General features: G+C 45.9%; 1 protein-coding gene across 15 annotated transcripts in view; it reads right to left on the reverse strand.

Annotated features, from left to right (window-relative positions):
* ABLIM1 (actin binding LIM protein 1) overlaps nucleotides 1-24,492 on the reverse strand; it is a 291,744-nt gene that overhangs the window by 82,326 nt on the left and 184,926 nt on the right. For all 15 annotated transcript variants that reach the window (XM_032423139.1, XM_032423124.1, XM_032423132.1 and 12 more), the window contains exons 5-6: nucleotides 20,614-20,740; nucleotides 19,044-19,137 (exon numbers count right to left, since the gene is read on the reverse strand). In XM_032423139.1, coding sequence (XP_032279030.1) covers nucleotides 19,044-19,137; nucleotides 20,614-20,740 — 221 coding nt within the window. The remainder of the gene's footprint in view (nucleotides 1-19,043; nucleotides 19,138-20,613; nucleotides 20,741-24,492) is intronic.

Below are 24,492 nucleotides of genomic sequence, written 5' to 3' on the forward strand. Positions count from 1 at the left end.
GCTGCTCTGAGCCTCAGTTTTGTCATTTGCGAAACGAGGATGAGAGTAATAGTGAGTACTGCGTGCAGAGTTGGTAAAAGGACTTTAATGAGCTACAGAGTATAATGCTAAGCGAAATGAGTCAGAGAAAGGCAATTACCATATGATTTCACTCATATGTGGAATTTAAGAAACAAAACAGAACTTATGGGAGGGTGTGAAGGGAAAAAAAGAAAAAAGAGGGACGGACAAAAACCATAAGAGACTCTTAAAGATAGAACAAACTGAGGGTTGATGGAGGCGGGTGGGGGAGGGGCTAGATGGGTGATGGGTTGTAAGGAGGGCAGCTGCTGAGATGCGCACTGGGTGTTGTATGTAAGTGATGAATCACTGAATTCTACTCCTGAAACCAATATTGCACTGTGTGTTCACTAACTAGAATTTAAAGAAAAATTTGAGGAAAAAAGAGGGACTTAAATGAGATAGGTTTATAAAGTACAAAGGCAGTAAGAACGGGTAGGAACTAAACTTTATTATATACTCCTGCCCTCAAGGAGCTTACCCTGCAGAGGGGTGGTTGACCCAGAAACAAGTGCCTACAAGAGGATAAGACTGCTGTGTAATGTCCCAAGTGAGGCGGGTGTCAGGGAGAAAATCCTCCAAGGATGCTATGCAGGGGAGTCAGGGAGACATCCCAGAAGAGGGGCACTCAGTTAGATTTAAAGGGGAGGAGGTCTTTATGAAGCAGATAGTCCTTCCTCCCACCACCCCTTCCCATTCATCCATTAACCTGTCCATTTACTGAGCACCACCCTCCGTCAGATAATGTTTTAGGTGCTGGGGATATGGCTGCCCCTGTCACGAAGTTCACATTCTAGCAACGGGAGGCAGAGAATAGACAGGTACACGGGCATAGAAGAATTTTAGATCATGGGGCAGGGTGGTGGTGGGGGGGGAGGGGAGTACTATAAAGAAAATAATACAGGTCCAGGGGATAGAAGATGACCTAGTGTTGGGTAGGTGAAGACAGCTTCAGCTACAGTGATCAGGGGAGGCTTCTCTAAGGAATGGCAGGCAGGGTGAATAATGAGTACCCCAAGACTTGGGGGAAGGATGTTCCAGGCAGAGAACAGCGAGTGCAAAGCCCCTGAAATGGAAAGAACAAGTCTTGAGGGACAGAAAGACAGAAAGCAGGCCAGGGGGCTGGTATTAATGAGTGGGACAGATGTAGGTGACCAGGAGGCAGAGCAGAAGCTTAATCATAGAGGGCTGGGTAAGCTGAGATAAGATTTTTCAATAGGTTTTTATAATTCTGAGATTTAAAGTCAAAACAAAAAACCCAGTCAATAACATTTTTTTTTTCTCACGCTTTCAAACTATAAAAAACACAAAGGGAAGCATGGAAATCTACCCTGCCTCCCCTCCAGTCCTCAGGCCCTCAACTTTGTTATGTAAGAACCAACACCCTTCTTTAATCTATTGCCAGAACCAGATACACTTTGCATCCTAAACAAGCTGCCAAAACAAAGCAGAAAGCTGGGCTTCAACTCTCTGTAAGAGGATGTTCTAAACTTTGCAAAAACACATTTCTCTATCTTTCAAGTATATTTATTTGGACAAGGTATACGGATATATGCACGGATGCAAGAAGCCAGCTGCAGAGAACCAAGACAAACCAGCAAAAGGATTATTTGGCAGGAGGGAAAGATAAAAGCAGTCTCAAGTATAAGCAAACATTTCTGCTTCATCTAATGTTTATGAGCAAAACACGACCTCAATGTGAAGCAATGCTGAGGAGGACGCAGATGCATGTTTGCCAAAACCATTCTGGGCTTGGTGAACAAGAAAAGTAGCAGGGTGTGTTTCCTCTTTTACTAGGGGCCCCACTCCCCGAGGCCACACCTTGGTGCTGGTAAGACTCATTCTTGCTCATACAGACTCATAGCAGCAGCTGTTCTTAGGAAAATGGAGCTTGGGTCTCTGTACACACAACAGCATGAAGACCATCTTCAGCTTCTCTCCCATTTCAAGTCGTCTGCCTTATTTGGACACCCTAAGTCCTGACACCTGGTTCAGGAAATGAGGGCTCATTTCAACCTCCCAGGAGACACCCCCCCCCCCAATACTCCAGGATGTCATGTTAGGATACATAGAGTTAAGGAGGCATATTTTTTCATTTGTGATCTACAAGTTCTTTCTTTTGACCAGATAATTTTCAACAAAGAGGTTGAGAAGAGCATGCCTTTGGGTTAAATCCTAGTGTTGGTCTGCTTTTTAGGTTATTAAATCTGTGTGGCATCTTTAGCATGTGGGATTTTAAGTAACAGCAGAAGTTTAATTTCTGGACCTCATGAAGAAAAATTTATAAAGCTCCCCCATTCCAAATTCTACAATCCGTAGATCCGCTTTTTCTGCATTCTTAAAAGATTCCTCTGGTAGTGCCTCAAACATTAAAAGCTGCTTTGATGGGAACTGGATTTGTCCTTTTGAAAAAATTACAGACAGACTATGTGAACATGGCATGTGAGCTTCTCACAGACCAACCTCCTGGGTGGTCTTTCTATGGGAATCATTGACGGTCATTCACTTATTCATCAACTACTGAGCAAAACCAATACGGGTAGACACTGTGCTGCATCTTGGGGATAAAATGGACCTAAAATACTAGCATTCTTTGTGCTCATGGGCCTTAGGTCTAGTGAAGGAGGGAGCTAAATTGAATAATGAGAAAATGTTTCTAAGAGAGCACATGGTGTATGTATGATATGATACACTGGTACCTCTAGGTAGCGGTAAAAGGACGGTTTTCAAGGTAAAAGGAAGGTTTGCTTTGCAATCAAAAAGCAGAAAACATAATTTGTTGGTAACACCATGGGCCACTCCAACCCTGTCACCAAGAATGGACTCCAACAAGTAGAGGCATTTCCTGATATGTCCGGCCAATGCCAAATGCCACTCACCGCCCCCCGCCCCCCCGGCCCAGCTGGGCTTGAGGGGAGTGTTCCCCAGAGTGGCCTGTCTCCTCCTGTTTAGTGGTAGCTCCTGGAAGTCATGGTGCTCAGTGCAACCTACCACGTTCTTGGAGAAATGCCATGAAAATGTAACACGCATAACTGGTTTGCAAGAGAACTATTTTATGAGGTTATGAATGTATACTTATAAAATTTAAATCTGTAATTGCAACATGGGTCCACCCAAAGAAGTAGGGTTAGGGTTAGAAGTGGAACTATGAGAAATTAGCTATTTCAGATGTTTTGTATCAGTGTTTGTTTGCTACAACTTCACTCACTTTATAATCTGTTACTAACCTTTGAGAGCCAATAAGCAGCAGCACGTGCTAAAGGTATAGGAAAAATTGTAAATGAAAAAAAAAAAGTCCAGCCATGGACTTTATCGTTATCTGTGACCTGGAGAAAGGCTGTGACTATTCTATTTCATTGGCAAAAGAAACCCAATTCCTGGAAAATCAGAAAGTTTGAGACCCACTGGCATAGAAGGGGAAAGGAAAAGAGAAATGAAAGCACTCAGTTCCAAAAGAGAAACCCAAATATGCGTGCCCAGATTTATTCAGAGCCCACATATCAAAAAACCTATATTTGCAGACGTGATAAGTTATGGGTAATTATTTGCTTTATAAAGTGGGCTATTACATGAGATCCCCTTTTTAAAAAAACAGTACATTCCTGGGATGCACTTAAGATGAGATTCACTTTAGAGGAGTCGGACTACTATACAACCAAGGAACTGTATTGAACAAGGCCTGTCCTGTCACTGTTCCTTTGACTCAGCCACTGTCCCTTGGGGTCTGGCCCCCCTCCTTGTAGCCCTCTCTTCCTCTCTGTGGCAGCTGGTCTCAAAAGTGGTTTCTTTACAGCAGTGGTTCAACTGGCCGGTGATTCTGCCCTTTAGGGAACACCTGGAAACATCTGAGACATTTTTGGTTGTCACAACTGGGGAGGGAGGGCTACGGTCAGTAATGAGTAGAGGCCAAGGGGTACTGCTGAACATCCCACAGGACCATCCTCCACAACAAAGAATCATCCCGTCCAAAATGTTAATAGTGCGGAGGCTGAGAAACTCTGGTCTACAGGAGGCAAAATCATGATCATCCCTCTAGAGTTGGGATGCAGGGACTGCATATTTTGGACTTTTCCATCTTTTTAAATGAGCTATTATTTAGTTGGAGGGAAAAACCTGCAGATCTGTTGTCCTGATACGATATTCCCTGAATCAGCTGGATAAGCCACGATGCAAGGGTTAGACTCATTGACACATAAAAATGGCTGAGCACCCACTTGAAAACATTTGGTCAAAACATGCATTCAAAGAACTATAATGAGACACTCGGCAAGGCCGCATACTTAGTCTTAAAAAGCTTTCTCAAAAGTAATTTATGCCAATGAGCCGTAGCAAATTCACCTATTCTGTAAGTACACCGTGACTCAACAAGCCTTTTGATCCATTATAGAATGGCAACAATTATAATTTAATGAGTTATTTTCACTTACTTGTCAGAACCTGTTTGGATAATCTAAATAACTTCACATCCTCTTAACATTCCTCATGAGACCGTCTCAGAGAAAACAGGCTCAATTTTCTTTTAAATCCCCAATCCCAGTTAAGTGACGGATGAAGCTGCTATCGCGCTGGGTTTGGGGCTAGATTCTTTTTTTTTTTCTTTCCCTTTCCAAAATCAGAAATCTATTTCTTTCACAGTTGAGATTTTCCTCATCTCATTCCTCCTTTAGAGCTAGTGTAGCATATTTTAAAACTTTTTTTTCCTAAAAAAATAAACTTTAGAGCACAGTTTAAGAAGCAAGTTTTTAGGAAAACTATTTTCAACCCAAAGGCAAGAGTCTCTAGGTTGCTTTCACTTCACGCTCAAAGATGGTGGGACAGGTAACAGACAAGCCTTTTCAATCTGTGGCTATAAAAAATATGAATAATACCTGAACGTTTTGCTTCCTCATTTTCATTCATGGGGAACTTCTTAAAAAAAAAAAAAAAACCCCACACATTTATAGTAACAGGTAGATCTACTCAAGGCCCTGCACCACCAAATCCCCCAAATAGGACTCCAAAACCCTTTCATCTCAAATATAAATTCCACAGAGCTCCACAAACCACAGACAAAACAAAACAAAATAACTCTGGAAACCACATTTTCCTTTCAGTCTTGGGGGCAGTAGTCTGAAAAAACACAAGCACTGTTAAAAGGTCAATAAACTAGAACTCTCAAATAACCCGCCTTTCCTGCTCTTCACTAGCACTGTGTCAAGGGAAAAAAGCTCCCAAGTTCATTCTGTATCATTAAAAAACCCCAAAGAGTTTAAATAAAAACGTAGTTCAGGCCAATGCAAGCGGCTTCTGCGGCCAGCACGCAGCTGAGCACATCTGGAGGACCCTGGGGGGGGGGGGGGGGGGGGGGGGGGGGGGACTCCCGGGTCACCAAGGAAGCCAGGAATCTCACGTCTGCCCTGCAAAGCGAAGGACAGACAGACGCCTCGCGCGCTCCCTGCTTTACCTTCTGCCAGGGTTCCTCCTCTTCTACTCCTGCTCCCTGGCGGTGCTGAGCTGGGAGCGCGGCAAAGAGGCTGGTGATCGCCGGCCCCAGCCCCCCAGACGGGACGGGCCCCACACACCGGGGCTCCCTGCCCTCCTGGGTCAGGTGCGCGGGCTTCTCTGCGAAGCCAGGCGAAGGCGCCGCTCGAGAGGCGCACACGCCCGGAAAACAGAGCGGGGCAGGCGTTCTCACGCCTCTCCCCTCCCTGTACTCACTAGTTCAGCACACCAGCAAACCACTACGGGCCAGTCCAAGTTCCCACAAAAAGGAGGGGGGTAGCTTTTCTTTTTTCTTTTTTTTTTTTTTTTTTTTAACGCAGGTTGGGGAAAGTACCATTCCTTCAGGGTCACTCAACTACAGCCTGCGTCACACATCTGACAGGCATTGTCCCCGAGTCAGAGGCTTGCACGGAAACCAGATTCTTAGGCTTTTTTAAAGTTTCTTTCCTGGGTTTGAGATGATGGAAAGGTGTTTCATTGGAGCACAGCTAACAGCTGGTAACCTTGTCCTTCAAGTGCTGCTTTTGAGGCACATATTATGAAATCCTTTATGGAGTAAAATCGGGAACGACTTGATTTTGATTCCCATTGGTTATTCAGAATTTTCTGATTTTCATGGTCTTTTTTTTTTTTTTTTTTTTTTGAGAGAGAAATGTGATCCAAAAACGACTTTGCTCATCAAGCTTCCTTGAGTCGTATTTTTGGTACAGTTCACACTGTGCTCTTTTATTGCAGCCAAAAAAATCAACAGAGACCTTCTATATTCCAGGCACTTTACACACGTAACCTCATTGCCAACTAAACCATTCTGCAGAAATCCCAGATGAGCCAGTGACAGAAGGTGAAGCCACAGGCTGTTCATATATGTGAACAGACAGAAGGAGCCAGAAACCTTCTACTCTGATAGCACAGCACTTTTTGATGTACCCCTTTCTTAGGACTAGGACAGGATTCTGCTACAACTCTTGTCATTTTTAATACCACTGAAGTGATCTAGGGAAATTTTTCATGAAGATTATTTGCCCATAAAATGAGCTAGTAGAAAGACCTCTTGTGTATGTGTGGAAGCAATTCCCAACACCGATGAAGAAAATGTAAGGTTTATGAAGGGGGTGGAAATCGGAGCGGGAGACGAACCATGAGAGACTCTGGACTCTGAGAAACAAACTGAGGGTTCTAGAGGGGAGGGGGGTGAGGGGATGGGTTAGCCCGGTGATGGGTATTAAAGAGGGCACGTTCTGCATGGAGCACTGGGTGTTATACGCAAATAATGAATCATGGAACACTACATCAAAAATAATGATGTAATGTATGGTGATTAACATAACAATAAAATTAAAAAATAAAATGAAACTGTGACAATTTAAACTGCAAATTTCAAATATACCATAAAAAAAAAAGAAATGTAAGGTTTTTAGCAACAAAGCAGTGCTTCTAAGATGAAGAGGAAGCTACTGGATTGCACATTATAATAATCAGAGGGCATTTTTTAACGTGTTTTTCTCTCAAGGAGTCAAAAGCCTCCATGAATGTGCCTTCACCACACCCTCATAGGGCCAGTTTTTCCCAGTGTGATCTGTTGCCCACAATCCCCCTCCCCCACCAGAATCACCCAGAGCAAGGTGGCATGTTAACATGCAGATTCCTGGGCCCAGGCCTAGACCCCCTTGAATCAGAATCTCTGGGTGAGGCCTGGGAACCGACACTTTCAACCAGGTACCCAGGTGATTCTCATGCATAGCAGTTGTAGGATCCCAGCCTTAAAACCTTGGTGGTCAGGGACTATAGCTTTTATTTCTGTGATCCCAGAACTTTGTCCCACGTCTGGGAAATTAGCAGGCAGTCAACTGTTTGTCAGAGGAGCAAAGGAGACCCTCCTTACAAAGGAAAAGGGGAAACTCACCTGGGCTCTCAGTCATGGCTGGAAGTATTGGGACATCAGAACTGGGATCACTGATCCCCAGATTTCATTGGTCTACTCTCCTATATTTGGAGGATTGGCCCCTCTTTCAGATTTTATTTAACTACCTCTCTATCTTCCAAGATGGGGAGAAAGAGGATGGTTCATCTTCAGATTTATCGAGCAAATTGCCAAACTTGTGAGTTTCCAAGTAAAAGGGGCCAAGAAATAATCACCATGTGGAGTCAAGAGGTTTGAGAAGTCTGCCTGCTTGGACAGTCCTTGTTGAGCAATAACAAGAGGCCTTTCCCATTGACCTGTCTCTTGTCCATGCCTATGGATGTGATTTAGGGAAAGAAAATAAAGAGTAAAGAATTAAAGGGTGGGCACAGGGATCTCTTTGAGGTGATTCCAGATTTATCCGTGTTTCCAAGATGCCTGCAGCTTTGAGTTTTGCTTTAGGGCCATGAAAATAAGTAGTTTATAAATCGGTTTCATTTGTAAGGCTACTCCAAAGTGTCCTTTTGGGGGAGAAATTACTGTATCAGTTCATTTCTACTGGGCTGTATGGGCCCCGGCCCTAACCATCATTCTTCCTGACTAGCTGGCAAGCTCGAAGCAGGTCCATCTGCTGGAATTGGCATAGTATCCCTCACAAAGTGGGAAGCCATGAGGTCCAGGAAGCAAGCATGTTCAGGTGGAAAACAAAAGAGAAGGAAGCCTGTTCCCAATAGGACAGGCAGGAGGGCAGCATTGCTGCCTGGGGGCCAAGGGAACCAAATGCTCCCATGTCCCCTGGAGCATTCATCTCCTGGGCTTTGTGGCAAATTTCACATCCTTACCTAGAGAAAGCTATGCCCAGTATGGAAGTTGTCCTGGTGACCTTTGTGCCCCCCAGTTCAATGCTGAACTGGGAAAGGCTTTGTGGACAAAAGCACAAGGACAAAATAGAGCAGAGGTAGCTTGAGATGCCACCTTTTGTCCGTGTTGTCATGAATCCAGAAGCTAGAGAAGATGGCTTGAGACTCAAAGGGCTGCCATAATACCCACCAGAGGCACAACCCAGATTCCTGGAGAAAGGGTGTAGAAAGCCACTGGGCTCTCTTGCCAACCACCAGTGGCCAGATAGGCAGATCCAAGTGGATGGCAAGCATTTTCTAATAGGGCTGATTTTCTTCCAAATGGAGAATGGGTCCAGGGGAGCCCACAGAAGCCAGTTTACCTCATAATTAAACTAAAATAATGCTAGTCTTTAATGGAAAAATTTTTAAAAAAATTTTTAGTTTCTAAAATGTATAGCCTACTTACAAAAATTATTTGAAGTGGAAAATAGCATATTATAAGCATGCAATTAAACTAGTAAAATCAAATCACACATTAAGTCAAAGTAACAAACAAGGCTGGAAAAAAGTGACCTAAGACTTCAATAACAGCAGCAAATGGAGATAATTTCCCACTTGCACCTACCAGTGATGATCCATGCCTCAAAATCCAAAGCTGACTGTTTTTCTAATAGCTGACAAACAACTCTTTTAAACCCAGGTTATTCACTGTGTGTGCCTCCTACTCAGCCCTCACACTACTATGGGTCCCCACTCAGCTTTCGTGTACTGATATACATTGCCAAAGATTAAAATCTTTTTCTGCTCCACCAAGAGAAGGTCACGGAAATTACCCTGGAATTCATCGAACGCCACCTGTGCAGGGCAGGTGAGGCACCTTGGAATCAATCACGTAGAAGAAGGGGTATAATCATCCTTTAGTGGAAGAGCAGTAAAAGAAGTCATAAATAGGGCCGGGAATGGGAGCAGGTAAGCAACAGCAGGAAGGGAAAGGATTGGTGCTCTGGGCCTGAGAGAACAGGTACATGAGCCCTTCTGAGGCCCAGTTAGGGCCCCGGGGAGTAGAAAGGACAACTCTCATGGGTCATCACTTCTGTGCCCAGAACACTGGCCAGACCAGGAGACCCATCCCATCACTATGCTGTCTAGGCGGGCTGTCTCTCTGCTGTCAGATCCTGATCATTTCTTAAGTTCAATACCACCACTGACAATCACTCTCTACCTTTGACGATGCTTTAATAGCCTCGGGTGCTTGAGTACTGGGGGGTTGCCTGGACCCTCCAGGGGGTGTAGTTGTAGACTTGAACACCCTATTACTTTTACAAATGCACATTTCATCTATCTGAGAACAAGTCCTATATCTTACATTTTCTTCTTTGGCCCCCAATATTGGGCCACCAGCATAACTTCAATACAACTTGTTCACTTCTCTGTAAGAGTCACATTCTACCACTTGGTTCAACTGTCACTCCCACACCCACCAACACACACACACACACACACACACACACACACACACACACACACACTTCACCAGCAATAAGCTAAACTCTCTGAAGTTAACACTGAAATACAAAACATAGTTTTAACTCAAAATACAAGTTCTTTTCAAAATGTCATATCCGGATAAGGAAGCCCTTCCATTTGTGCTGACAGGAAATGGGGTGAATTATTTAATAAATATTGAAACTTTACTGCTTGTGAACATAGTCCTCTGTTACCCTGGTGACATATTTCCTCTTGTCATTAATGGAGGAGAAAGTGGATAACTTTGGGTGAATCAGATAGATTTTCCTCAAATCATTTATCACGTCAATGTGCTTATGTCCTACTGGGCCAATTCCAAATCTGTTCACAATGGAGGGGACAAAATATGAGCACCAAGTTACTCTTTGCAAATAAGCTGTTGCAACCAACACATCATAAACCATACATTAAATATAAACCTGAGTTCGCTTTCCTGTGCTGGGAAGATCTGATATTAATCAAGTCATAGTTTGTGATCAAGGGCACAGTTCTGTGCAATGGCAACCCGTGGCTACCCAGGCAACCAAAAGTTGGAATGCTCAGGAAGGGAAAAAACCTGGCATACAATGTTGCAGGAAGACAGTGATTGACTGGAATCCCCGATTCTTGCCCTTTACCCACTGTTCTTCTACCTAATAAGTTAAACCATCAAAGACTGGAAGAAAGGAGAGAGACAGAAGGAAGGACAACCCTCATTATTAACTAGGTCAGCGGTTTTGCCTGCCTTCTTTTTTTCAAATCCTGCAGCCTTGAGACGTGGTGATTAGTATTCTTATTTCACAGGTAAGAAAATGGAGAATAACAGGATTCCAGCTCCCTGTCTCCTGTATGTCTCTGCATAGACAGATGACAGACGATGTGTGTGTGTGTATACATATATATTTAAATTGGGACATTATTCACATACCATAAAATTCAGCCTTTCAAAGTATGCAATTCAGTGGTTTTTATATATTCAGGCTCGTGCAACCATCACCTCTATCTAATTCAAGAATGTTTTCATCAACCCCCCCCCCCAAAAACCCTGTACCCATTAGCAGTCATTTTCCCCATTCTCCTAGCCCCTGGCAACCCCTAATCTACTTTGCCTCTGTGGGTTTGCCTATTCTAGACATTGACATTTCACATGAGTGGAATCATATAATATGAGGTCTTTCGTCCCTGGCTTCTTTCACTGGGCATCATGTTTCCAAGGTTCATCCTTGTGGTAGCGTGTTAGCAGCACTTCATCCCTTTTTGCTGAATAATATTATATTGTGTGGATATACCAGGTATGACTGTATATCCCATTTCTACAGTTTATTGTTAAGCTATAATTTTAAATTAGGAAAGATGACAGGTATCCCTATATTGCCCTGCTTCACAGGACCTTCTTGTCGATCTACTGAGCTCGAGAGAGTCCTAGACTAGAGCTCTGTGAAGAAAGCATGCTGTCTAACCTGAGACAGCTTCATCCATGTACAGTATTCTCCAAGGGCCATGCCAGGTGCCCTCGTGGAGCCTACAGCTGATTAAAGGAGAGGAGACACTATGAGCTATGACTGCATAGACCAGACGCTGTGAGCTCTGGCTGCATAGACCAGACGCTGTGAGCTATGACTGCACAGACCAGACGCTGTGAGCTCTGGCTGCATAGACCAGACGCTGTGAGCTATGACTGCATAGACCAGACGCTGTGAGCTGTGACTGCATAGACCAGACGCTGTGAGCTATGACTGCACAGACCAGACGCTGTGAGCTATGGCTGCATAGACCAGACGCTGTGAGCTATGACTGCATAGACCAGACGCTGTGAGCTGTGACTGCATAGACCAGACGCTGTGAGCTCTGGATGCACAGACCAGACGCTGTGAGCTATGACTGCATAGACCAGACACTGTGAGCTATGACTGCATAGACCAGACGCTGTGAGCTCTGGATGCACAGACCAGACGCTGTGAGCTATGACTGCATAGACCAGACGCTGTGAGCTATGACTGCATAGACCAGACGCTGTGAGCTCTGGATGCACAGACCAGACGCTGTGAGCTATGACTGCATAGACCAGACGCTGTGAGCTATGACTGCATAGACCAGACACTGTGAGCTATGACTGCATAGACCAGATGCTGTGAGCTATGACTGCATAGACCAGACGCTGTGAGCTCTGGATGCACAGACCAGACGCTGTGAGCTATGACTGCATAGACCAGACGCTGTGAGCTATGACTGCATAGACCAGACACTGTGAGCTATGACTGCATAGACCAGACGCTGTGAGCTATGACTGCATAGACCAGACGCTGTGAGCTCTGGCTGCATAGACCAGACGCTGTGAGCTGTGACTGCATAGACCAGACACTGTGAGCTACGACTACACAGAAGTCCAGCAGACTCTATGAGAGGGGTCACTGACTTTCAATGACATTTTACACGGGTAAAAAGTATACCAAACAAGCAGCAAATGTTTATCATCCCGAAAGTAGGTGTAACAGGGCCACTAGTAAGATAAGACTTTCTGTTTCACCGGGAATGACAAATTTTGGTCCTTCAGCAAGTTATTTAGGGAAGCAAATTAATTGCCCGTGTTCTGCAATGATTACTGCCAGGTGGATCATGAAGCCGTGTATATGTGCCTATCTTCTGAGAACTGAGAGACCTGGCCTCTAAACGCGGTGTGTTACTAATTAGCCCCCGAGCTCCTGGCACTCAGTAACCTCATCTGTAAATGGAGGTCAATAGTAGCTGCCTTGACCACTTTACAGGCCTGTTGTGCGAATTAAATATTTATGAGATCATTAGCAAGCATTAAAAATATTATACAAGAGCAGGATATTGTGGTGTTTCACTGTCCCCCGAGACATAGACCATCTCAACCATTACTACCAGGATTACTTGATTCTTTTCCCTCTCCCTAATCCTCAAAAACATTTGGGTTCAGAGTTAAGTGGAAGCGTGAATTCCTTTGAGCACAGTGGGAATGGGAAGAATGTAATCAGTTTTCGATGAGAACACGGGGTGCTATGCTTGCTTTACGTGTGTATGACAAAAACCAAGGAAGAACGGGGCAGGTGGCATTTCAGCCTGTCTTTTGCAAATGACATCTTTGATGGTTGCAAACAGATTCTATATCGTGCAAGTGCCACGGGAGAACCGCATTTCTTCTCACTACGTAACAGATGAGCCCAGAACAAGACCAGCCCACTGCTTATGGTTCTTACAGCGCAACTTGGAATACCCGCACCTAAAGGAAAGAAGGGGCCAAGGGCCTCCACTTTATAATGTGAATTAATTTCACAGGAACATCCCAAACCTTTGTCCCTGGGCTTTATGAAAAAGCAGTCAAAAAGTTAAACAAAACAAATGTTGCTACTTGTTTTTAATCCCTGGGAGAATCAAGGACAAGGATTTGGCTGAATCATGTCGTGATTCCATTTCCTCGGCAGCAGGAGTTTAGCAGGAGGGGTCTAAAGCATGTCTACACCCTGTCCTTTTGTCCGTCCATCATTTTCAAGTTAACAGGTAAGACAGGACACCATCACCCAGTAGGTGTGAACGGGAAGGCACTGAAGGGGCAGAGGACCTGCCTTGGGCTGCATGGGAGGGTCTCACTCTTACACTGTGCAGTAGACAGGCTGAAGCATCACACGCTTGTCCCCAGAGGGCACGAGTGGCAAGTAAACACCATGCCACATAAAGACACGTGTCACCAGCTTTTCTGGAAAGAAAGGCACCCAGGACAGGAGGATTGATTTCCTGGGTGTGGTGACGTGGGGAAGAGGGAAAGGGAAAGAATAGGAGACCCAACCAAGAAAAGCGCTGACAACACAGCTTTGCTTTGTCCCTGAGAGAAGAGCTGCAAGAGGAAGGCTCCAGAGGCGTGTAGTCTAGCAGGTGTCTGCTCAGGGAGGCCCCATCTGCAGAGGGAGCCACGCTCCCTGGGGATGAAAGCATTTATCTTGAAGAAATCAGTGGAGTGCTGGGTAAACGCAGAGTCCCTGGCAGAAGGGAATTGTGCAGGAGAGCTGAGAGATGCTGATGGAATAGCTCAAGACTTTGGTTTGCTGATGGAACAGCCCAAGACTGGGGGGAGGGGACAAGGGCCAAACCCTTTTTCTTTACCCTCAACACTTCTCGTTCCAGTCTGACATTTGCTTTTTTTTTTTTTTTCCTGGTGCTGCCTTCATTTTGGAATTATTTTGTTGCTCTTTTCTTTCTTTATGAAGCTGGCAGGTTAAGAGATCTCCAAGGGCCATTCACCAAAGATGGGAGGAAATTCATACCAAAGGGATGCCCAATGTCTGCTGACATCTATGATCTAAGTCCGAAGTCTCCTGTAGCTTCCTGTACCGTTAGCCTGCTAAAGCAGGAGGAGGGGAGAGGAGCGGTGGTGGTGGGGGTGGGGAGAGGGGGAGGAAGTTGCTTCAGAGGCGAGTTTTGAGATACAGATAGAGATAGAAGGCTATTGGCAAACTCAAGTTTTTGATTCTGGACTTAATTAGGAGGCAGGTTGTAAACATCTTCAGAAAGCTCCAGAATTTATAGGTTAATTAGCATAAGCTCTTAAAGATGTACCATTTATAGCAAGATCTCTCAAAAAAAGAGAATCTTGTGGCTGAAAACAAAACTGAAAGCCAGCTAATGATAAAGCTACAATTTGAGCATATGCTCCATGCCAGTTTACAGGAAAATCTCTCCAGGAGAAAGAACCACTGACTCCAGCCCCTTAAACCTAAGACATGAGATTTACAGAACTCGGGTCCTAAGAGCCAAGGAAACTCGGAGTCAAGCAGTCCAAGGCTTGGATATATTTTTAATGCCTGTACTGAAAAACTGAGGCTCAAAGAAGTTGAGACACTTGCCTGAGGTCCCACAGCTGGGAGTTCTAGAGCCAAGAGCAGAGCCCGGATTCCCTATCACATGGAGCCTTTTTCATTAAAACACATGAAGACACTGCTCCCCAGTCAGTCAGGCAAAAGCTTCCTCAGGTGTCTGGAGGCATCTCAGGTGAAAGCACCCAGAGAGGAGGCTATTGGGCACCTCTGATGCTTAGTGAGGGTCACTGGATGATACTTGTCTAAGTTCCCAGCTTTACTGGAGTGCATTTGAAGGGTGGCCCAGAAGATATGTCCACATAAAATCTCTGGAACCTGGTGAATGTTTGGAAAAAGGGCCTTTGCAGATGTAATCATTAAGCTAAGGATCTTGAGATCATCCTGGATTATCTGGGTGAGCCCTAAATCCAATGACAAGTGTCCTCCTAAGAGCAAGGCAGAGAGAGCGATGACACAGAGAGAAGACACAGAGGGGAGGTCATGTGAAGATGAAGGCCGAGATCAGGGTCATGCAGCCACAGGCCACCACGGGCTGGAAGAGGCAAGGGAGAGTTCCCCCCGAGAGCCTCTGGAGGGAGCATGGCCCTGCTGTCACCTTGGGTTTGGACTTCTGGCCTCTGGAACTGTCAGAGAGTAAGTTTCTGTGGTTTTAAGCCCCCACTGTTAGAGCAGATTCAGGAAACTAATACATTTACAATCTCTATGGATACAACCAATCAGAAGAAACAACAGTAACAAAAAAAGATAAGGATCACAGAACGGAGAAGCAAAACATGGTATATCCATATAATGCAATATGATTCAGTCTTGAAGGAAATTCTGGCACATGCTACAACACGGATGAACCTTGAGGACATTGTTCAAAGTAAAGTAGACATACACACACACACCTGGATACTATATGATTCCACCTATATAAGGTGCCTAGAGTAGTCGAGACAGAGAATAGGATGGTTGTTGTTGGGGCTTGAGGGGGAAGAGGCGAATGAGGATTTACTGTTTAGTAAGTATAGCGTCTCCGCTTTACAAGCTGTAAAGCGTCATGGAGATGGATGGTGGTGAGGGTTGCACCACATCATGGATATATTTAATACCACTGAACTGTACACTTAAAAGTGATTAAGATGGTAAATTTTATGTTAGGTGCATTTTACCACATTTCTAAAATGGAAGGGAAAAAATCCAAAAGACAGGGATCAAAGCATTTACAAATTCACAATCATGACGTTTCAATGATGGGGTCTGAGAATGAAGGCACGGGAGGAGGGTGGAGTGTTGAGACCTGTCGGGTTTACATGGGGAACCAAGCCAAGCTGACTCAAAAGTTGGTCACATGTCAGTGTGCTACTCAGGCGGGACATTTCTCTAGATCACACCCTTCTGAGGAGGTCGGCACTCCCGCTGGGTGGGTCTTGACTCTACCATGAAGCCCATACAAACGACTCCCAGAAGTCCCAATTCTGCAGGCACCGTGTGCAAAGCCTCCACAACGTCCACCTGACAGATGGACCTCACTGAAACCCGAAGCCAAGGGGGTAGGAGCTTCTGCAGCTACCGCCAACACCCACTCCAGGGTGGGAGCTGGAGTACGCGGATGTTTCTCCAAAATGGCATATTCTTGGACCTGGTGTGTATTTTACACATTCCTTCTCACAGCTGTTGAACTAAATCTGAGGTCATCGATAGCACCCCCTGTCTGCTGCCTCCCCAACTCTTTTTAGGGAACACAGTTCCCTCCGTGGACTGAGACAGCTGTTTCGATCCACGCCTTCTGTGAACGTGGCTGGCTCAAATCCGGGGGCTATGCTCAGTGTCTCCCCATTGCTCTTCCTACAGCCAAACATCTGGGAGATGGTTCTGATATTTTATTACTGTTGTTCTAAAATGCAATTTCCCCCTTGCTCCCAACTCAATGGGTTTATTTCAGTCTTATGCAGATCAAACTTGGGAACCCCAAAGGAAATGCTGTGGGGCCCCCCCTCCGAGCTCCGGGGAGGGATGAGAGACATGTTTAGGGGACAGGTGGGGAGCGCCCACTACCACACTTTGAGTCTTGTGGTCTGACCACCTGGACTTCATGCTGCACTCTGGATAGGGCACAACCAGCTTCTCCAATAGCTTTCCCGCAGGGGTGCTTCTCCGAGGGCCCAGCATTGACCCCACTTGGGCCAGCTATTAAACTGGAAAGGCCATGAAAACTCTGCCTCCCCCCCAACTGTGTGTGGAGGGTGGGTCCACCTCTCGGGTTTCCCTCCTGCCAGTGCTCCCACTGTTTTGTGCCCTGAGTTCTGCAGTAGTCTCCTCCCTGTCTCTACCCTCACCCCCTTCCCAACCATTTTTTAAAAAAATTCGAGGTAAAATTCACATCCCATAAAATAAACCATTTAAATGTGAAAAATTCTGCAGCAGTTAGGACAGTCACAATGTCGTGCATTTACCGCCTTTATCTTGTTCCAAAACATGTCACTGCTCCAGTTGGGTACCAATGAGCAGTTACTCTTATTTCCCACCCCACCCCCCGCCCCCCAACTCCAGGCAACCTCCAGTCTGCTTTCTGTCTCTATGGATTTACCTCTTCTGGATATTTCATCTACATGGAAGCAAGCCGTATGTAGCCTTTTGTGTCTGGCTTCTTCCACTTAGCATAATGTTTTCAAGGTTCATCCATGTGGTAGCAGGTATCAGAAGTCCTTCCTTTTTTAGGCTGAATATTATTCCTTGTCTGTATATCCACATTTTGTTGGTCCATTCATCCATGCACGGACACTGGGTTGTTTCCATCTTCTGGCTGTTGTGAACAGAGCTGCTATGGGTGTGGTTCTATGTGTATGTGAGGACTCCCATGCATTCTTTTTTTTTTTTTTTAATATTTATTTATTTATTTCAGAGAGAGAGCACGAGCAGGAAGGGCAGAAGGACAGGGAGAGAGAATCTCAAGCAGACTCTGAGCTGAGCGCAGAGCCCAACACAATCTTGAGATCATGACCTGAGCCAAAACCAAGAGTCAGCCGCTTAACCGACCGAACCACCCAGGCGGCGTCCCATGCATTCTTTATACAGCAATGTGATCCAGTCACGTTCAACTCCAACTACAGTCACTTCAATGGCTTCCCACCATTCTTAGGATAAAGCCCAAAGTCCTGAATATGACTCTCGAAGTCCTCATGCTCCGGTCCCTCCCCGCTCCCCTAGCGTCATCTCTCCCACCTGCGCTCCTGCCCATCTGACTTTTGTTTCTGCTCTGCTTGTCCTATGCCTCTGGGCCTGTGGAGGCTGCTCCTTCTTCCTGGAAGCCCCTTCCCCAGGGTAAAAGAGCTGTAGCAGTCACTTCCTTATCTCCCCAATCCAGTTAGCTACACTAGGTCCTAGCACACAGCCAATGTGGGCCCTTCTGTGTCTCCCAGAGAGGAACCCCCCCGACCCCCCAGAGCTTGCCCTGGGATTAGGGAAGCTATGCTAGACCTCACTGGGCATCCCACAGCAGCCGCCCACAGACACTCGGGGGCCTCTCAGATTTGTGCCCAGGGTCTCTGAAACACGCCCTGCTGGGAGGTTTGCATGTGGTTATGGCGATTCGGTGCCCTGGTGTCTGTCAAAGCTGCAGGACCAGTTGGCTGCCTTCCCAGGTGCTCCGTGTCCTGACGTACCTCTGCCCAGGACACAGTCTCCACCTTGAAATGTGGGCCGGATATGAGGTAATCTTTTCTTTCTTTTTTTTTTTTTTTATCAGATCTGGTTAAGGCCCCACGGAGGGGGTGGGGTGGGGTGGGGTGGGGAGTGGGGCAGAGACTCCCTCTGAACTCCGGCCCCTAAGTCCACAGGACGGGCTCTGGCCCAAGAGGGGCTGCGCTCAGCCCAGAGGCAGCCGCTGGTGGGGCCGGGGCTGAGAGAGCAGGAACCAGGCTCTGTGGCGGGAGGCAGTCACACCTGAACCTGACGGGTTGGCTCGACCCAGGCCCCAGGGTGTTCTGGGTCACACAGGATGTGGTTTTTAAGGGTGGGGAAGTGTATGCCTTCACCTTTCACCCACCCTTCCTTTGCTTCAGCTCTGAGCCCCTGCTCCCTGAGTGTGCCCTCTCACACGCACACCCGTACCCGCGAGAGCGCACGTGGACACGCACACACGCGTGCTGTCTGACGTCTAAAAATAGTCTCATAGGACCCTTCCTTCTCCATAATTCCTAGTGGTCCCCTTATCACTTTTGATTAATTCTCCATCATTCCAACTGCACATGAACGTTTAGTAGAAACTGCCTGTGAAGACAGCCCGACCCATTAAATCTCTGAGAGAGCGATCCGTCATCGACGACTCCTTGCTTTCCTCCAGCGGTGAAGATGGAGGAAATGGAACAAGGGCCTCTTTTGTGCTTCTGACGGCTTCTGAGGAGCATGACGGGAGCTTTGACGGGAGCCACTTACCTCCAGGACTTTCCCTGTGATAAACTGGTGACAGGCTTCGCATTTCACCCCGAAGAGCCCCTGGTAGTCCTTTTCACAGTACGGGGCGCCGTCCCTGCAACACAGAACGCCGTTCAGCTCCTGAGGGGGGGCCGAGGGGCAGGGAAGACACCAGGACCGAGTCCTCGGAGCCCTTCTGCACAGAACGGTGGCATGCCGGCATTCTCCCCCACCCAGCGTCCGCACGCCTGGAGACCTGGTCAGACGTGACCACACGTGGGGAGCCACAGCACGTGGACAGAGGGCTGTGGTTCTCCCGGCTCCGCAGAGATTACAGCCAGATCACCACATGGTTACCCCTGCTGCTTCCCTGTTGTCTCAGAACTAACTAGCAAGACACTGGCTCCATTCCCTCTCCCCCCCAGGCCAGATAGGCTTCAGATGTGGCGGCAGCGTTCACCCTCCTCTGAGGAGGCCCCAAGGCCACCTTCCCCTCACAGCTTCCCTGAGCTCCCATGTCATCACCTCCCGGCAGCGCTGAGATGCTGGGTCCTCTGCCCTCAGGAGGCCCGAGGGCTGCAGGGCCTGCTCATCCAGCCCCTCAGAACCTCCTCATTTACCTCAGAGCACAGTAAAAATGTTGTTTTCTAGGTGTGCCATTGAGTGGAAGAGTCAAAAAGCACACCGCAGAGCCCAGTTAGCTACTCCCACACAGCCTTCCCCGTTAGTTTGACAGTCGGGCACCTTCCTGTCTCCTCTTCCTTCGGCTGTGCGTCAGAAATCACCTGAGAAGTTTCTTCCTTCAGCTACTGGCGTCTGGGCTTCTCCCCGACCTACGGAATTGGATTTCTAGGGGGCGGGGCTCATGTTACTTTTGTTGTTGTTGTTTCACTCTGTTCTTAAATTAAATTCACGTAACTCTTTTGAATAGCTATTTAACCTGGTTGGAGAACATTTTTTAAAGCATAGAAAGGTTTATAGGGGAAAATTTTCCCTCACTGCCACTGGACGCCCATATTCATTCTTTTTTTCCTTAAACCAAAAGGTAACCACTGTAACTAGTTTCTCCAGGCTACATTAAAACAACAACAACAACAACAACAACACTTACTCTAGCTATTATCCGCAGCATCAGACTCTAACATGAACCCATTCCTGGTGGGTTGTTTTGTGCATTGGTCCCAATGCGCTCAGGGCTTAGACCCTGTGTGTGTCTGGGGGGGGGGCGGTAGGTGTCTACAAATACATTCAAGGCCTAGAAAGAGGACAAAGGTTTACTTACTAGTTCCAAACAGGAAAAAAAAAAAATGAGGGAAAGTAAAATTACTAAATGCTTCATTGATGACAACACACCGTGTAACCTTATGTCAGCTTTGCTAATTGTTAAATTAGGCAAGGATTCACATTTCATTAAATTTATTGCAGGCAGACTATGGCAACAGCAGCAGAATAAAATTCCTTTTATAAAGACTAAAGAAGTTCTACAGCAAAACTTCGTATTGATGGTGGGATGCTAATGTCTCTCACTATGTCCGGTGGGGGGGCTGGGGGGCCCCTCCCAAGGATCCCGCGGCCTGGGCCCCAGCCTTACTTGCTGATGTACTCCCCGGTGAGGACCTTTCCGCAGGACTTGCACTTGAAACATCCCAAATGCCACTGCTTGTCCAGGGCCAGGAGGGCCTGCCCGTTCTTGATGTCCCTTCCGCAGCCGGCACAGTCTGGAAAAGCGCAGCTGTTAGCAGTTACTCCACGTGTGTTCTGTGAAATCCCAGCACGCAGCCCAGCTCTGAACCCCGGTGTGCGCCCATCCCACACTCAGCAAACAGTGACTTAAGCACCGTGTCATTCCACTCCCTTTCCCTGCACTGAGTCTTTCTTAGCCTCACACAGCATGGAAACTCCAGGAACCTCAGTGGATCCAAGGGGATGGATGTCCTTCCTCTGTTCATTTCCTTGGGGGTGATTGAAATACCCCCCGAGCTCCAGCTGGCCCAGGGAACATTTAATTACATTGTCTTGGCTGTGATTTTCAGAAAGCTCTCCTAGGCCTCTATTAATTGAGGGCACATGTGAGTAGCTGAGCATCTCATGCTGGATGCCTCACTGAACAATATATATGGGATTCCTGGAAAGCAGCCCATGAATCTCATTTTTGTAAATGGGACTCTCCTGCTTTATCATCCTAAACTACACTTTTGAAGATCTGTGATCATCAGTTGAATAGCTCTTAATTCCTTAGCTTTAAATTCTCCATGGCAGGCTCCTGTGAAGCAGATGAAGGAGAAAGTGTTTCTTTGTGGTAAAGGGCGTGGGCTCTGGAAGGAGCTGGCCTGGTTCCTGGGTCCCAGCCCAGCACAACAACTTGTTGGCCGGTTCTCCCCCTTTCTAAGCCTTGGGTTTCTTCATATGGAAGCGGGGGCCTTATGAGTGCCTGGCTCAAGCCTCCGACGAGGATTCAATGAAATAATGGTTATCACTGAGGCTGGCATGTGGGAAGTGGCCCTATAAATGTTTCCTATTATTATAATTGCCATGATTCTGATGATTGAATACTTCGTTGTTAGGGACGTTGAGTATTTAAAAGAACCCAGAAGAATGTAAATTGATGCAACCTTTTTGGAAAGCAACACAGATATCCACAGACAGTTAAAATCAATGCAGCTGAGCAAATGAAACCCAGCATTGCTGGGAGGTTGGCCATCATGTCCCTGCTGATTAGAGGAAACACTCATGCAATAAAGCAATGCCCAGACAAGGCCACTTGGCACACAAAATGATGAAACACCCCCTTCTTCCAACCCCATGTGTGAAGACTGCATCTTTACTAGTGATATTCCTAGCCCTACTTTAACTCTCTCTCCTCCTAGAAAAACTTACTGAGATGCCCATTCACTGACCTGCTCCTGCGTCTTAACAGAACCCAGCCCAGAACTGCTCCCACTGCCTTGACTCCTCCTCAATGCCACCCAGCAAGCGCTCCCATCCTAGGACAGTTCCTTCAGAGATGCTCACGATTCCCCTGCTGTTCTCCCTTGCTGGGGCTTAAGTTAACTTGACTATCCCCCCTCCTTTTTTTTTGACTACAGGTGTGTTTCTGGTGATCTTTGGTCAGTGGGTATCAATGTACCTTTAGATCCAGCAATTTCCTAAGATTTTAGTCTACAAATAAATTTGCAAATGAGTGTGCATGTGTGTGTGTCTGGCATGTGTCCATGTATGTATTCCCTGAAGAAAATACATGTATTTCCTGCAGCACTTTTGTAACAACAAAACTGAAAACAGCTGATGGGGGCATTAATGAGGAGCTGGTTACGTTAATTATGGTAGAGTCTGGAATACTGGAATAGTATGTACTGTTAAAAAGAATGAGTCAATTTGTGTGCGGACATGGAAAGATGTCCAAAATAGATTAAGTTAAAAAAAAAAAAAAAGCAACCTGTGGAACAGAGGCATACCATAAGCTCATTTACAAAAAATTAGTGAAGGGTATATATATGTTTGCACACATGCTTGTATAGTAAATAAAACATTTCTAAAAAAAAAAATTGAAATGCCTAAGATATTTTCCTCTGTGGAGGACTTTTTACTTCACATCCTCTGTGTTGTTTGAATTATTTTTTTGTTACCACGAGAATGTAAAAAAAAAAAAAAAAAAAGAGCAAATATTTATAAAGTTAAAAATATAATTGTTATACAAGTTCTAAATTATTGCAAATTAGGATTTCTGTAAGTATTGCCCATTATTAGCTGAGCGTGTATTATATGATCACAAAGCATTATTTTTTTTTTTTTAAGCTGGAGTTTATGTTTCCCAGCATCTCAACAAAAAACTTTATAAAGGGGATCTCACGTCTGGTAGTTTACTATACGGATAAAAATGGAAGGCCATGATATTTGCTCATACATACAATATTTAAAGGTTAGGAGCACAGGATGAGTTTAAGATGAATTGACAGTTTTTAATGCAAGTTGAACTGAATTTTTTTCATTCTTCTGATTAGATCATGCCCACTAGGTGGCAGTAAAGATTTAAAATAATAAGGAAGATGCTGGTTGGTAGATTTTTTAAGTCAGAAAATAAATTTCAGAGATGGCTTTCAGTTTTAGAAACTGAAGACAGTTGGGCTCAGGAGGGTTGGCAGAGCCATTTAGGGTCTCCCCCTGCACAGCCCTGAGATCTAGGGAGATGGAAGGCCTAGGGATGGTAACAGCCCAGGCTTTGGAATTAGGAGGACTTGAGTATTAACTTGGGCAAGCAAGTTACAGTCTCTGAACCCTCACTTCTTCATCTGTGAAATGCCAACATGATGTGCTTTGCACAACACTTAGAACGTTTGGTCCATGTTAGCCTCTCAATGTGGCTCCACCTTTCTTTGGTGGGAGCAGAGCTGGGACTAGAAGCCATGTTTCTGGATGGTAAGTCTTGCTCTCTTTACAAGCACATTAGTGCCCAGATATCCCAGAGCTCTGAAAGCAGCTGAGACACAGTTTGAGAGCAATCTGATCATTCTGCACGGAGGGTTTTGGATGAACCAGACACCATGTGAGGGCTTTATAAAGAGGGTACCATTTATTATTCAGTCATATAGTCGAAATGCCTGCAGTCTGGAAGTCTCTGACCTCACAGGTGGTGTCCCATACTTCTCAGATCCTCTGGGCCCTGCAGTGTCCCACGGAGGGCAGATGTTCTGCAATGGACTTTGATAATGGTTTATAGAGAAGTGTTCACCGAATGCTGAATGTCTAGAGCTAGGCAGCTGGTAAAGTGGGGCTGGAAGCAGAGACGGGGATGAGCCACTTCCTCCCAAACCTTTAGACATAAATCAAGAAAATCAAAGACCACCTCCGAGAAAGTAGAATACTGGCCCACACTGGCTGATTCCAAGTATTCTGGCATATGCCACAGAGGCTACTCACTCATTCCTCTCTGGACAAAACCATAAATTCTCCACCTAAGCCCGATGTCATGCTGGGAAAAGTGGAAAAGATGCAGAGACAAAAAGATGCGTGCTGGAGTGTTCGCTCCTCCCATGCTCATCCCAACTAAGCTCTTTTATAAAGAACAAAATGTCCTACTCTGTATCTTCATGGTTTTCAGCTGTTGAGAAAATTGTTTCCACATCACTGAAGCAGCTGCTGGTAAATATAGAAAGCTGGCGATTGGCACTGGAATTATTGCCGAAGTCAGAAATAGGTGAATATGGAGCAGCATCAAGGAAGTCAAACACTCTAGCAACTTGCCATGTATTCCATCAAAAACAAAGAATCACCAACTGTGGCAAGAGAAAAACACAACAACCGTAAACACTTTGCCTCAAGTCTTTCATTCTTGGCGCAAGAGCCAAGAGAAGAGCAGGAATTTGGCTACTTAATGTCTGAGTTAAACTAATACCCAACTACACACCTGGTTCCATATTTGTATCACTTTGTTCCAAGGCAACAAATATCCTTGAGGACAGGGATCCTGTCT

This window comes from Phoca vitulina, unplaced genomic scaffold, assembly GCF_004348235.1.
Source record: "Phoca vitulina isolate PV1807 unplaced genomic scaffold, GSC_HSeal_1.0 scaffold28, whole genome shotgun sequence".
Lineage (NCBI taxonomy): Eukaryota > Metazoa > Chordata > Mammalia > Carnivora > Phocidae > Phoca > Phoca vitulina.